The sequence below is a fragment of the Falco cherrug genome, chromosome 1 (genome assembly GCF_023634085.1).
Source record: "Falco cherrug isolate bFalChe1 chromosome 1, bFalChe1.pri, whole genome shotgun sequence".
Lineage (NCBI taxonomy): Eukaryota > Metazoa > Chordata > Aves > Falconiformes > Falconidae > Falco > Falco cherrug.
In genome coordinates this window covers 13,316,023-13,331,126 of record NC_073697.1, presented here as the reverse complement: position 1 = coordinate 13,331,126, position 15,104 = coordinate 13,316,023, and the positions used below count along the sequence as shown (strand labels likewise).

General features: G+C 41.2%; 1 protein-coding gene across 2 annotated transcripts in view; it reads left to right on the top strand.

The window, feature by feature from the left end:
- Nucleotides 1-15,104, top strand: part of INPP4B (inositol polyphosphate-4-phosphatase type II B) — a 213,046-nt gene that overhangs the window by 173,080 nt on the left and 24,862 nt on the right. For both annotated transcript variants that reach the window (XM_014281287.3, XM_055728094.1), the window contains exon 22: nt 4,491-4,645. In XM_014281287.3, the coding sequence (XP_014136762.3) occupies nt 4,491-4,645 (155 nt within the window). The remainder of the gene's footprint in view (nt 1-4,490; nt 4,646-15,104) is intronic.

The window sequence follows — 15,104 nt, the reverse complement described above, 5'->3', positions numbered from 1 at the left end:
ATACTGTAATACAGTGCTATTTATTGGAAGGGATGTGAGGGTATCACCTTGTTATTGCAGTAGATGTATGAGATTCTACATGGATGTGCATATGTGTCTGCACCTGCATGTAATCCCTGTTGTAATGAGACTGTGAGAATACATCTGCATTTTGAAAGTCAGCTTTTGCATAACTGGTATCACAAGCATTTCTTATTCTAAATATAATGGGACAAAGATTTAAATGTTATATATTTTTATTTGCTAAGCTTCACCCTTCATCTTCTGTCTTATATCAAGAGAAATAAGGAGTATTGATTTATCCTTGGTTTAGTCCTCATGGTTTTATGTGCTCTTATCATCCTTGCTTTAAACTTAATCACAATCCTGATCATTTGAATTTGTGATCATAAGGGAGACTTTCTAAGGCTCTGATAAATATGAAGTCTATTCCTTCTCCTCCAATATCTTTAATATACTGCGGGAAGAAGTAAGCAAAATTGAGGATAAAATTCAGGCTGGACACTAATCGTAAGCTGTGTATTCTGGTAACACTACGTATTTGGTATTGCCCCTTATTAGATTTCTAGAGCACCAGATCATTGTTTGCCCATTTTAATGATTTACTTTGTTTAACTGCTGCTGCTTAGTGAACTGAGTTATTCAGAGGATGTATTTGGGCCAGCGTACCAGGTTAACCTACATTTTTCCTTATATCAGAGTCTAAGGTTTTTTAATCTGTTTATTTAAGTTAACAGATTGTTTTCTATTTAATCCACTTTAAAATGATTGAGACATCTGTACTGAATTTCAATGCAAAGTAAGCTTGTGGTTATGGTCATTTGCTTGTTGTGCCTAGAATGCTGCCGTCACTAGCCAGCGCTTTACATGTATGCTGTCAGCCCAGATCGGGAATTTCTCCCTTCCCTGCATCAGAGGCCATCACTCATCCGGAATTGTCTGGTTTTTCCTTATGACTCACTCCTCATGGAGCCCAGCAGAGGCCGGTGCCAGGCCCTGCCCCGGGGGGGCACAGCCCCACGCACCAGCAGGGGCTGGGGGCTGCCTGCGGGGAGGCAGCTCTGCGGGGAAGGGCCGGGCAGTGCCGGGGCACAGCAGCTGCCCCTGGGCCGGCAGCCAGCCCCGGTGGCCCAGGAGGCCGGTGGCGCCCTGGGGGGCGTGAGGAGGAGCGTGGCCAGCAGGCGCAGGGAGGGGATCCTGCCCCTCGGCTCGGCCCTGGGGAGGCCGCCCCGGGAGTGCTGTGCCCAGCGCTGGGCTCCCCAGTTCCAGAGACAGGGAGCTGCTGGGGAGGGCCCGGCGGGGGCTGCGCAGGGGGTGAGGGGCCTGGGCACCTCCCGGGGGAGGGCAGGCTGGGACACCCGCGGCTGCTCAGCCTGGGGAAGGGAGGGCTGAGAGGGCTCTGATCGATGGCTGCAGACATCTCCAGGGCCAGCGGCAGGAGGACGGGGCCAGGCTCTTTCAGCGGTGCCCAGCGACAGGGCGAGGGGCAACGGGCACACGCTGAGGCACAGGCAGCTCCCTCTGAACGGGAGGAAGAACTTCTTCACCGTGAGGGTGGCAGAGCACTGGGGCAGGCTGCCCAGAGGGGCCGGGGGGTCTCCTTCTCTGGAGACACTCAGAACCCGCCTGGACGTGATCCCGTGCAGCCCGCTCTGGGTGACCCTGCTTTGGCAGGGGTTGGGCTGGGAGGTCTCCAGAGGTGCCACCCAACCCCGAACGTTCTGTGATTCTGTGATTCACTTCAGATAGTCACAGTGACTCATGGACTTCAAAAGAGACTTCTTCAGCCAAGCAGTTAACTTCTATCACAGTGTTATTTTAAAAAAATTGTCTTGTAGTACTTTATTTAAATCCCGATGCAACTTTCCAAATTTTTAAACAGATTTAAATTTTAAGATTTGGAATTATAGGAGGGAAGAAACACTTACAGGTTCTCCCTTACTAGCCTGTACTTCTTTGGGTTCAAGTTAGGTTCAATTAATTCCCTGGATTCATCTTTTGACATCACTCTTACCACAATATTGCAGAGACCTTAAAGACTGTAAGTATTTTGGGGGGGCATTAATTTTAATAAAATTTCCAAGAATGCAATTAACAGATAAAGAAGTACTTATCTGCTGAAGTGAGATTATGAAGATCATGTTCCAGTTTCATCCTGCAAGATCCCAAGTAAACGTAGCCACGCTGGGAAGTTCCTGCTGTAATTTATTGCCTTGCCCTACCTACTCTTGTTTTCTTTTTTGATACTTTTATACCTATGAATGTCCAGGGACAGGAGCAAGCCAAGCATAGTACTACCTTTTCTTGGGACAAATTATATCAGGGGAAAGGTAGACTCATACTTGGGCACACCAGATCTCCTTCAAATTTTTCTTTTTCTAGTATAATGTTGGTTTAACTCAAAGTATAAACTAATGAGCTGGTACAACCACAGTATGATTCTAAAGGTGAGAAATTATCCTTAAAAATATATCATGTTTCCCTTAGAGTTTTGTCAAAATGTACAGTGAAGGTAGATAGTCCATGGCATTCATTGGTGTTAAGCTTTAATTTTTCTGGGTCAGGCATTGAACAGTTTACCTGTTGAAAATACAGACTATATTTACATTCAGATGTGTCTGAATCCATACCCTTGTGAGAAGTTAGTCGAGAAGCCAGTCCTCTGCGTTCACAACTGTGATTTAAGGCTTGTCGAAGTTTTTCTTCATTTTGTCAACATTTGCTAGGCGGTTAGACAGTTAAGCTTTAATTGAATAGGGTGGTTGTCATAGAAAGTGAGAAAAAAATGAAGCAACTTTTCCTTTTATAGTCTATGCTAACACGAATACTTTTTATTTCAAATTCAGGAAATTGGACGTAATGGTTTGGTAAGCTCTAGTACGATTATACATTTTAGTGACTTGCTTAAAATGTTTAGGACTAAGAATAATAGATATTTTATTTTTTTTTTAGTTGGGTCCACCGTCAATTTTTTGCCTCACTTGAAGGGGGGGTGTTGGGGTGGGCAGGAGAGAGACTTGATTGTGACTCTGCAGTACAAGGGTGTGTTCAGCTCTCAAAATCAATAAAGGCTCCTCTTTCCTCAGCGGGCAGATTATTTGTAGGCTTGTCCTGCTAATGAAAGCCCTGAAGGTCTGCTTTTAAAATGTGTAACTTGGACAAATAGGAAGTGGGCTATAGATCAGTAGCTATAACCTTTTGGTGCTATTTTTTGTAGACTTTTAATGCTGCAAATTTATAAACAAAAGAAAAATTTACAGTCCTTTTCAGCACAACATTTTCACCCTTTGTGGCACTGTGTCAGGCCAGCACAGGCATAATTCTTAGAATATAAAAATTCCCAAGGCAGCACTAATAACTGATGTGTCTGTGTAATATCTTTATCAATGATCTGGATGGGGGAATCCAGTGTACCCTCAGTAAGTTTGTAGATGACACCAGGCTAGGGCGGAGCGTTGATCTGCTGGAGGGCAGGAAGGCTCTGCAGAGGGGTCTGGGCAGGCTGATCCATCAGCCAAGGCCAATTGCATGAGGTTCAACAAGGCTGAGTGCCAGGTCCTGCACTTGGGTCACAGCAACCCCAGGCAACACTGCAGGCTGGGGGAAGGAGTGGCTGGAAAGCTGCCTGGAGGAAAAGGCCCTGGGGGTGCTGGTCAACAGCCAGCTGAACATGAGCCAGCACAGTGCCCAGGCCAAGCAGCATCCCGGCTTGTGTCAGCAACAGCGTGGCCAGCGGGACCAGGGCAGTGACCGTCCCCCTGCACGGGGCACTGGTGAGGCCGCCCCTGGAATCCTGTGTTCAGGTTTGGGCCCCTCGCTGCAGGAGGGACACTGAGGGGCTGGAGCGTGTCCAGAGACGGGCAGCGGGGCTGGGGAAGGGGCTGGGGCACAAGTGCTGTGAGGGGCGGCTGAGGGAGCCGGGGTGTTTAGCCTGGAGAAAAGGAGCCTGGGGGGGCTTATCGCTCTCTGCGACTGCCTGACAGGAGGCTGTAGGCGGGTGGGGGGTGTCAGTCTCCTGAGTAACAAGCAACAGAATGAGAAGAAACAGTCTAAAGTTGTGCCAGGGAAGGTTTAGACTGGGTATTGGGAAAAATTTCTTCACTGAGAGGGTGGTCAAGCATTGGCCCAAGTTGCCCAGGGAGGTGATGGTATCACCTTCCCTGTAGGTCTTTAAAAAACAGGTAGGTGCGGTGCTTAGGGACATGGTTTAGTGGTGGACTTGGAAGTCCTGGGTTAATGGTTGGACTTGATCTCAAAGGTCTTTTCCAGCCTAAATGATTCTATGATTCCATGACGCATATCAGTTGTATTATTCAGATTGGAGTTACTACCTTTCATGAGCTTTTTTGTTAGTTTTCTGGAGGAAAATACTGTGGCTCTGTGTATTCACTGTCCATAATTGCAAAACTGTGGGAGTTTCACAGTCTGCCTAGTGTGTAGAGAACACAAGGTGTGAAAAGGCAATCCTTTGATGTCTGCCTTTGTTTCAGATTTGCCGTAAGCTGAATGGAGTCCGTTTCACCTGTTGCAAAAGTGCCAAAGACCGGACATCCATGTCAGTGACGCTGGAGCAGTGCTCCATCTTGAGGGATGAACATCAGCTTCACAAAGACTTCTTTATTCGGGCACTGGATTGTATGAGAAGGTATGTGGAGATTTTTGCACATCCCTTGCATTTTGATCTAAGCCAGAAACAATGGTAGAGAACGGTCTAAAGTCGGTTGCAAATGTTTGATAAGCCCCAGTCGTGATTTAGCAGAGAATTGACCAGCAGCATGCCAGCTGGTAAGTCACTTTTGCATGCAAGGTCTTTAAAACTGTGTGTTTTGTCACCAATGAACAGTTTCTGAGATAGATATGTGAAACATTGTGTCACTTCACTGACTATAGAATTTGTCCAAGGTAAAAAAAAAAACCCACAGTTATTTTAACAATTTCTTTTTAAACCTAACAATTAGGCTTTCATAAGGCTTAAAATTTTAAAAACATTCTATAACAGTATAAAAAAAAAGTTATTTTCTGTTTTAAGAATATTTTTCAAATGTTTACACGCTCATTAAGTCATTCTATAAAATTTAGACAAATATTATGAAAGCAGAGGAAGCATTTTTTACAGATGGCAATTCTTATTAGCTCATGTTATTAAAAATAAAAGAAACAGGCAAGTAGGTTTGGACTAATGGTGGTTGCCACTAATATCTGATAAAATTCTTTACTGTTCTTAAAGGTTTTATTAAATGTTTTATTCTAAATTAAAGCTATGTAGAAATTGAGGCTGATGTTATCAGGAATGTGTAATTAAAAGTTGTAGATTTCTAATTACTTGAATCTTTGATTAATAAAAACTCATTGAGCAAACAAGTTTTCAGAAAATCAGTCCAGATGCTATATTCTCTAAAGAAACTTTCATCATTGGCTTTAATGAATACTGCATTTTATTTTCTATAAGAATTAAAAAAATGTATCCACAACATTCAAATAATATATAACAAAGGGCACTGCAAAACTAATAGAAAATATTCTGGTCAGCCTACAAAGGAGTAACTGAATCATATCTTGCACTTAGGTGATACACAAATTGTGCGTTGGATTTACAAAGTTCATACTAAGCAAACAATCATGTTTAAAGTCTGTAATTGATAATTCTTGACCTGACCATTTAGTATTGTCAGATTAGGTGTTTAATCTCTAGATTAATACTGTAGGTTTACACGTGCAGGGTCCTTTTGTTTTTTGGCAAAGGTAGATATTCTAAAGGAAAAAGGTAATGTTTATGAAGAGTAATTGAGCAGAGGACTGAGACGTCTTAGATGTAGAGTTGGTTTGCAAGGTGCTAGTGTGGTGTGATGTATTAAACTGATGTATATCATTATGTATGTATCATTAGCTTGCATAAATCTCTTAGTCTCTGCAGTATTTCAGTGAGTGAATGACTTGTGTGCAGTCTTTCATAACTACATGTTTTATCATTAATGAAAAATTTGAGTTTTCTGTGTTAAATTTCATTTGTGTTGGCATCTTCAGATATGTTTTTTTTTTTCTTTTATGTCTCCAATAAATAGAAACATGTATAACTTACAGAACGTTACCAGATTAGGGCAAACTAATTATATCAAATCATTATTATGTTAGAGTAGCATTGAGTAGTAGATGTAAAATTTTCACATTTATAAACCTGATTTAAAAAAAAATAAATAAAAAACCTGATATTTATTCAAACTAATTTGGTAGTTAAAAGTGTAGTAAGTTTTTGTGAACTAAAATGTAAGCAACTTTGAGTGGTTTTTATATCACATAACTGATCTGAAAGCTGAGAAGATTAACAAATCACTTATATTTGCAGGTAACAATAAATTGGAGTCACAAAAGAATGGTCCAAAGCCCAGAAAATCTAGATAAAACTTAAAAAAGAAATGAGCAGACGGGTATATGAGGTTGAAGCACTATCAGAAAAATGTTAATTCTGTGTTTCTGCTGTAGTTTTAAACAGAGAAAAGCTTTATCCTGCTAATATCCTGTAAATGAATTTCAAACAACCTTGAACTGAAGTAGATGCGATGTTGGATGGACGGTAATAGTTTTGACTTGGGTGGTAGGACTGGAATGTAAAGCAAGGGCCTTGCAAGTAGCGGCAGTAGCATGCAAAAGAACCTGCACCATCAGGATAATAAATAAATAGATCTTTCACCTGCGCTAGTTTCTATCTGTATAACACTGTTCACACAACTGGAGGTTAAAAAAAGCAATGAGCAGCCAACTTCCCCCCCCCCCCCCATGAGCTTGTGAGTGAAAGCCCAAATGTTCAAGAACAGAATAAAAATGTCAGCTGGAGACACATAGTTCTTAACTCTATGGTACTCCCCTTAGGAGTTGGTCATACAGTTTTAAGAGCTGGTTTTGGGTGCTTTTTTGGTTCTCTTTAGTGCTACAGACATTCAGCGGGGACTATTTCTCCCTCCCCACTGCCAGCCTGCTGCTGGAGGTGCCTATGGAGCAGTGCTGGAAGTGGTGCGAGCTTTCCTCCCTTTCGACCACTGACTAGGGAGTGTGGCAAGGACCTGCAGCTGGGCTGTCTTGTAGGCAGATGGAGAACAGTGAATTGCGGAGAAAGGCAATTTGAAAGAGCAAAGTGGGAGGGAAAAACAGCCAGGCAAAAGAGAGGGGGGAAAAAAGCCCTAATTTCCACAGGAAGATATATAATGGCATTTCAACTAAATCTCGTGTATTTTACTTGAGGGAAGTTTGGTACCTACATTTTTGAGGCTTGTGTGAAGGAGGTCAACAGACTTGGTTGGTAGTCATTGTAATGCTTGCCCTTTTATTCTTTCTTTTTATTTGATTACTATTGCAGATTGTTATTTGAAAGATTATGCTGTGCATTTCTAAGCTTTTCAGTAACTACTTGTAGAAGCTTTTAAAATGATTTTCACGTCTAAAAGAACCTATTCTGTTTTAAGAGCAGAGAAAAACTGTTTGCCATTTAATTTGTAACTTTAGCAGTTTTCTCACGATGAATCTCTAGATCACTTAGTTAAACTCTGTCAATCAAATCCCTTTATGCTGATTGCCAAAAATCGCTTTTAAGCCTTTCAAAAGAATGAGTAGACAAGAAAAATTCAATTTTAACATCCAGAATCCTAACAGACTGGATTGATCTTTGAAAGGCTTCTTTCAAGAGTTAACAGTAGGAGATAGAGAATACTGTGAAACAAAGTGAGTTGTAAAAGTAAATGGCAATTCAAAAGCAGCCTTTATTGGAAATGTCTTAATCTTGAGATATAAAAATTATAAAGGTGCCTGTGTAGCTGTAAAGCTTTTTCTTTTCCTGCCAGTGCTGACACAGCTTTGCTGGCTGTTGCAAAAGGGAAGGGTGTGCTTACGGGTTCGTGCTTTCTTGCCAGCAGAAGTTTGGAGATGCTGGACTTCTGTGTGCTGCTGCTTTTCAGCTTCTTGATGTCCCTAGAATTTTGAGCAAACTGAGGCAATTTCAGATGTTTCAGTGTGTTTGCTTCAATGTCCGTTGCATAACACTGTTTTGGAAAATACTGCCAGTAGCTGTTATTCATTGACTTAGTTTGTAAGTGAAATCAGTGTCTTGCAGTGATAAACTGTATGGTATATATCACTTCTTAAACAACAACGACAAAGAAGCTGTACAAAAATCCTTCCATTACATGTCCCTTTAGCTTATGAAAAATGCGGTGACATGATGATAGGAGTTCAAGCTTTATCACTTACAATATGTAATATATGGTTTTGTCTTCTGGGTGTAACTCTAGCCATTATGATGCTGCAATTGATGTGTATGTGAAGTGGCTGTTCAGGAAATAATTCTACATCTTATAGTTTCCTTGGTGTATATATATGTGACTTCCATTGATCTTAGTGACATGCATAGTGCAGAATGAGGAAAATCAATATATTATCCCCTCTGTATCGAGTGCTTGCAATTCACATCATATTAAAATCATATTTATTATGATGCTGCCAGTTTCAAATCATCACTTTTGCAATCATCAATATTCTTTCCTTATTTTTCCCTTCACTGATATGTGAATATTTCCTATCATTCAATGTTAACTATATTCCAAGAGACAGCGGAGAGACAAAGCTGATTTACCCAAGTTCGTTGCAGTATCTGTCACACAATTCTACTTTTATTCTTTTGAGCTGGCCACTGCTTAAGGGAGTTGGACCCTGGGTAGGCAACACAGTGTGAAGTAGTTCCGTAAAACTTTTCTTTTTTTTTTCTGATTTTTTTCTCTTTATTTTCTGAATCTATTTAATGTTTCAATGACTGGGCCCCTTTTGGGGGCCTTGGGTAGTGAGTAACCTCAGAATCTTCTGGGTTTTGAGCATGGTTGCAATAAAGCCTCAAAAGTAAAAACAAGTAAATGAAATGACAAATTCGTGGTTTATGGTGAAGCCTCCAGGCTTTTAGCCTTATCATCATCCTTAGCAGGGCACAATACCTGTCAGATATTTCAGACATTGAATACAAAATTTGACTCAATGTAGGACACGCTATTTTTACTTGAAACAGCAGTCAAGGATATTTCAGATTATTTTACATAAATTGCCTGTCAAAAATATGATTGAAGCACAAACACAAAGAACGAATGGTCTGGGCAACAACGTATGGACTTTTGATGGCCCAATTATGACACAAGTAGCTCCTTTTTAAAGAGCTGTTTGAGGGCATCTTTCTTAAAGATCATCTCAAAGATCTGTGTGTTGAGAAGGAGGGATAGCTATAACAGCTCTCTGTTCAGGGACTTTCAGATGTTCTGGGCGGAATCCACAGATTCGGGCCGAGATGGACCTTGGCCGTGGAAGGGCCTATGCCAAACACCACAGTGTTGTGGTTGCTACATGGACTGGGAAGCAGGAGTAAAGGGACTGGATGAGAGACTGGGATCCACATGCAGATCTTCCTCTGCTTATCTCCCAGGTTTCACCCTGCCCCTGCGAGCTTGTGGCAATAGATGCAGTGCGTGAGGGGTCACACGGAAGAGGAGGCACATGTTGTCTTCTAACCTTTGCTTTTTCCAACCCATCTGACCTTCTCCGTCATTTTTTTTTTTTCTGAGTGTGTTAGTGCAGTGTAAAGAGAAGGGAGAGCCTGGCTTCCAACATAGATTTTCCCATCATTCTGTGGTTCTTTAGAAACTTAGCATTTATGTTTTGAGGTACAGGCTTTAGATGGAAAGATTTACGTCACCTAATATATTGAAAGACGCCTGGCATTAAACAACAGGAAAGTCCAATTTTGGTGCCTTGAACTACCATCAATTTTGTTCTCTAAAACTAAATTACTACTTTTTAAAACAGCAAGAGTGCACAGAGGGAAGGAAAAAGTGGAGAGAGGTGTCACAAGGTGTAATAAGAATCAATGCTGTTGGCACCTTGTTGGAGTCTTTTGAGTAAAAGTCTATTTCTAAGCATCCTTCTGGGAAGAGCAGAATTTCAGACAACAATTGAGGACAAAATATCAAACAGTAGCTTGAAAAGGCTGTGTTAAATCTAAGGTTTTCTAATGTAAGTACTCAGTTTCACAGAATTAATCTTTTTAATGTGTCTTTAAAGCAGTTCTCTGTTTTTAAGGCTTTAAAAAAATTTTTACGAAGCCAAGAAAAAACCCACAGGAAACCCAAACACACTTCATTTGCACCATATCAGGCTTAGGAAGGTCACTGGTGAGATTCAGGCTTCTACATGGACAAATTAAGTAACATTGGTGGTTGTTTAGTAATATAGTCTCACACATTTTGTCTGTTTCACTGGGATCAGATGTTCAAGTCCATGTTTTGCAGGAGCATGTTTCCTAGCTGACTACAGAAGTTTAATTTCTGCTGTGCCTCATTTCTCCAACTTCCCAAATACTGATTTCGGGCTTCTTTCTGGTCAACGTCCCAGTCAGAGTCCTGAGAACTCTTTCGAGAGCTTTCTTGTCCCCTCTTTTTCACCAGAGCATTGCTTGAATATTTCCCTCTGATTGCTCCTTCCTCCTCTTCGATGTGTGTGGCTGCCTTTTGTCTGTCTTCTGCTCAGAGCTTGGGCACTGGCCTCAGTAACAATATAGAGAGAACAGCAGAGACAGTCCCCATGCCTCGTTGCTTTTGCTTCATATTGCAGCGGTCACCATCTGCCACGGAGAAGAACACCAAGGAAAAGTCTTGTCTAACCCCTTGACCTGGCAGACGTTCAGCATAGATTGAATCCTCAAAGAGTGTACCTGCTGAATTTTAACAAGTCTTTCTTACGAAGAGGTGATTTGAGATTATTGAAGGAGCAGGCTTTTACAATAGTTACATCTCTCATACCTTTATTACCTTGGTGTAAAAGATCAAATCCTGCTCTTCAGCATGGAGGTACTAGTAATCCTCTCAAAAAAAAAACCCAAAACAACAACTGTATTTTTTTTCTTCTTTAAATGACATTGTAAGTTTGAATTTGATCCATTCAAAATGAACTAACAATTGAAAGTAGAGTTGTAATGGAAAGCATTGTGTAACCTTCATTATAGTTGCCCTTCTGCTGGAACCTATACCCATATTCCTGGACTAATCACTGGGGAGGAAGGGAGTGTTCAAGGGAAAACAGTAAAAACCTTTGCCACTCTTTGCAAGGAATATTTAAAGATGTGACCCAGGCTGTGTTACTGAAACACTGAGCTTTTCAGCAGGCAGTAAACCAGAATTTCTGAAGTAAGTACTTAGTTTTCCTGACAGTCCATGGGGGGGAAGGTAGTACCGTAAGCAATCTGTATTGTCTGCAAATTTTGACACCAGCGTTAGGTGGGTGAGTCCTTGAAATGCACCTGCTTCTCCTCCAGTGGTGACACAGGCAAGGGGGCTGCTTCAGGAGAACTCAGAAGCTTACAGTAAATCTTAACTACCAAGTAGTAAAACATACTAATATATCAATTTCAGTGTATTACAGAAAATTATATGCTGCTTTTCCATTGAAAAAGAAAATGGTTGGCCATGTGTGGGTTTTAGCTCTCTGACAACAAGAAAGAAACCTTGATTCCCTGTGATCATTTCGCTGAAGAGAGAGTCCTTGCCCTTTGACTTCAGGATGTCTGTGACACAGTTCTCCAAAGAAAAGCCAGATTTAATGGAATTCCAATCAAAAACTCACCCTGCTCTGAGTTCTTCTGCTCTGAACTGTACTTTTTGTTTCTCAGAGATATCGAAAGGGTAAATGATCCGTTAACTAGCCAATATTAGTATTTGCCATATCTTGACCCATATGAGAGTACAGGGAATTGAGCTACGCCTTTCTTCTCAGTGAATGTTTTAATTATTCCACATAGGCAGTGACAAAGGTGTGTAATTAATTACCAGGTGCACACTATGATCACTTAGTTTTCAAGACCAGCCAAACAAAAAAACCTTATCCAATAAATTTGCTTTCTGATTCAGTACCACAGTCTGTGTTTGGATCCTTAATAGTGCAGCAGTGAATTTAAACACTGCATCCTGATTAATTAAAAAGAAAAGAAAAAGTGGTTACACTATTTCCACTCCTAAAAAAACTCTTCTAATGTAATGTCCCTGGGGTGTTTTTTTGTCATACATAAATTAAAGGACCTTCCTGGACTTCGCCTGCCATGGTTAGGCCAATCTAGTGTGCACGCAGTCAGATTATCTGAAAATATTGTTTAGTGTTCACTTTTGAGATTTTTCTAGTTGCCCATGGAAGACTTCATTAATTGCTTCATTCATGTGGTGCTTTAGTGCTTATGCTATTGCTTATTCAGAACTTCCATGAAAGACTGGGTCTTACGTGAAATCAGAAACCAGATGTGTTATACTCTCCAGGCTGAGTTGTACTAGGTTTCTTCCTATTATATTTTACCTCTATTAAGACTTTCTGGGAGAGTGTGTGGGAAAGTCCTGTATGCATATTTATTATCTGTTAAAACTCCACGTGCCACAGCTGAATTACCATGGCTTTCACCATGTACAGCTAAATCTCTCAGGAAAAGCAACACTGCCGAGTCTAAAATTTAGATAAGAAAGGAACAGGAAATGAGAATAAGCAGGTAGTAATAGCATACAATAGCTGGTTAAAATTATCATGGATCCAATCTCTACAAGAATTTATCTGCCCCTAAAACAGATGTAATTCTTCTCAGAATAATATAACATGGGCAGGGAGAGCTCATAACTTCCTTCCTGCAGTCGCAGCCATGAACAGACTGTGGGCAAGTTGGAAGGAACACAGAAAAGAGTAGCAACTAGCTGCTATTCTGGAAGCGTTGTTTTGTAATAGAAGATTTCGCATTCCTTCAGGAGAAAGGTGGTGCAGTGTCAGGCTACAGCTTCAGCTGGATTCTGTAGAAAGCAGGTAACAGACACGTCTAGGTCTATTTTTACTCTCATTTTAGGCTCCTATAATTCCCTCATCCAACTTAGTTTCTTTTGTAGGAATACTCCCTGCTCAGAAAATCATCACCTCTTCTCATCCACCCTGTTCCAGTTTTCTTCTATAAGGTCCATGCCTTTCCCCACCCTCACTTCAGTCTACTGCTCTCTTTCCTCTTTTCAGTGAGGGTTTCCCTGTTTCTTTCTCTGCTGCAGTATGCCCTTGGTGTATGATATTTTGAATAACTCCTTTGACAGTAGCCTTGCTCAGCTCAGTTCAGGAGTGAGTTTTAGTAGTGGTTTCTGGCTGTTACTTTCTGTGGCAGCTCTGATTTGGTGAGTGACATTTCATAAATGTGTCCTCATCATTACAGCAACCACTAGCGTAGCTAGCAGCAGCAAGCTGTTTCTCAGTGTTTCCTTGCAGTACAAGTCCTGGTTGCTGTGGAGTGACCAAAGGAGTTTCCATTTGGGCTACGATGTACTTATTATGGATTTCCTACTTCCATGATGTTATCTGTAATTGGCTGGAACTACCCCCAGTAACAGAGCCAGCAGCATTATATTGCTATCCTGTTCTCTGGATCATTCAGAGATAAATTTGGGAGATAATTTTGGGAACCTGCGTTCTTAATAGCCTAAGCCTCTACTATAATCTGCACGATAGGAAGTATGTGTTTATAAGGACATTAATGCAAAGCAAAGGTTGGAGTCCTCCCAAAAGACGCAGCCAAATCACAGCTGACTCCTACTGTTACAACAGTTTCTGCAGCCCTGGGACTTAACGGTGCTGTAGCTGTGTTGTGACTCTAAACATACCTAATGCTAAAATCACTGGGCACAGCCAAACGCTGTGCATCTGCAGTGCTGGTTTTGTGGACTGTGCTGTGGACTGACTTCCCTGCCAAACCTTGCTTCTCTCCCCAGCCTGGATGTTGCCATGTGTGTATTGTCTTCCAGCAGTGGCAAAAGCACCTGGCTTTTCGCCTCTGTTGGAAATGTTCCTAATGCTCCAGGAAGGTGCCGCAGCAGAGTTTCTACCTGTGCAGGCTCCTAGGATCCCAGGCAAAGCTTAGCTGTGGTTAAAGTCCCATGGACCAGGGAGGTCAGAGGTTGGGAAGGGAATCACTGTTCCTTGTAACTTCTGTCATGAAATATTTCGGGTATATGACCCAGCCTCCTGGTTAGATTGCCTGTTTATGAAGCAGGAGATACTTCTGCCTGTGGTACTCAGAAACTTCATTTACCCTTCTGTAAAAGATTTCATAGTATTGTGGCATTAGGCGGGTCATTGTTCTTTTTTTGAATCAGATAATTTGTAGCCTTTCTTTTTTTATTTCTTCAAGGAGTAAATAGCACTGTTGGGGAATAATTTGATAACTCTTGAAATATTCTGAACATCTGTAATTTTAATATAAATACTGTTATTGACAGGACTAAAGCTTACCATACTGATATAGTTAGCTCAGTGAAGGAGTACGAGGTCATATTTGTGTCTCTTTTTAGATTGATTAGAAGTTTTCTGTATCCTTCCACAGCTTATAGACTTCCTGGGGGAATGATTGCCTGAGGCCCAACTGAAGGTTTCCACAGTTGGGCATTTGTAAGAAATCTCTTTCTCTTTCTACTCCACTCATTCATCGTATGGGCTTCCTGATACATAAGCAGCTTCAGTTTCGTGCTACAGCCTCCCCCTTTGATCGTGTCTCGCTGCAGCTTGACTGTGTATATCCTTCCACTGGTGAGAATATAACTTTCTTTGAGGTTTCTTATCCCTCATTACAATTTAGCTGAACTTGGTCAATGTGCCCCCAAAGGCTGTGAGGATGCACAGATGAATCTTCCTTCCCCTTACACCAGGCACTCAAATTGTAACCTTTGCTTCTATAGGAAGACAGACTAAAAAGGTGGCAGCTAATTATTTTCAGCAGTAGATCAATGAGCTGCACATTGCTTTGAAAAAATACATATTTTCTCCTCACAGACTTATTCTAGTCAACAGTCAGCATTGTCTGAACTTATTTAGATTACTAAAAAGAGAAAGGATTAAGGAGCAATGTGATCACTTAGTCGCCTTACTTTAGGATCATCTGATTAATAGTTTGTGTCTTAGGTGAACTGGCAATTCTGATGAAAATGTATCGTTCCTGTCAAAATAATGTTGTTTGTTATATGCATTTTGCAAAAATTACTCCTTGCTGCTCCAAATTTGTTGGGTTGTTTTTTTTTTTT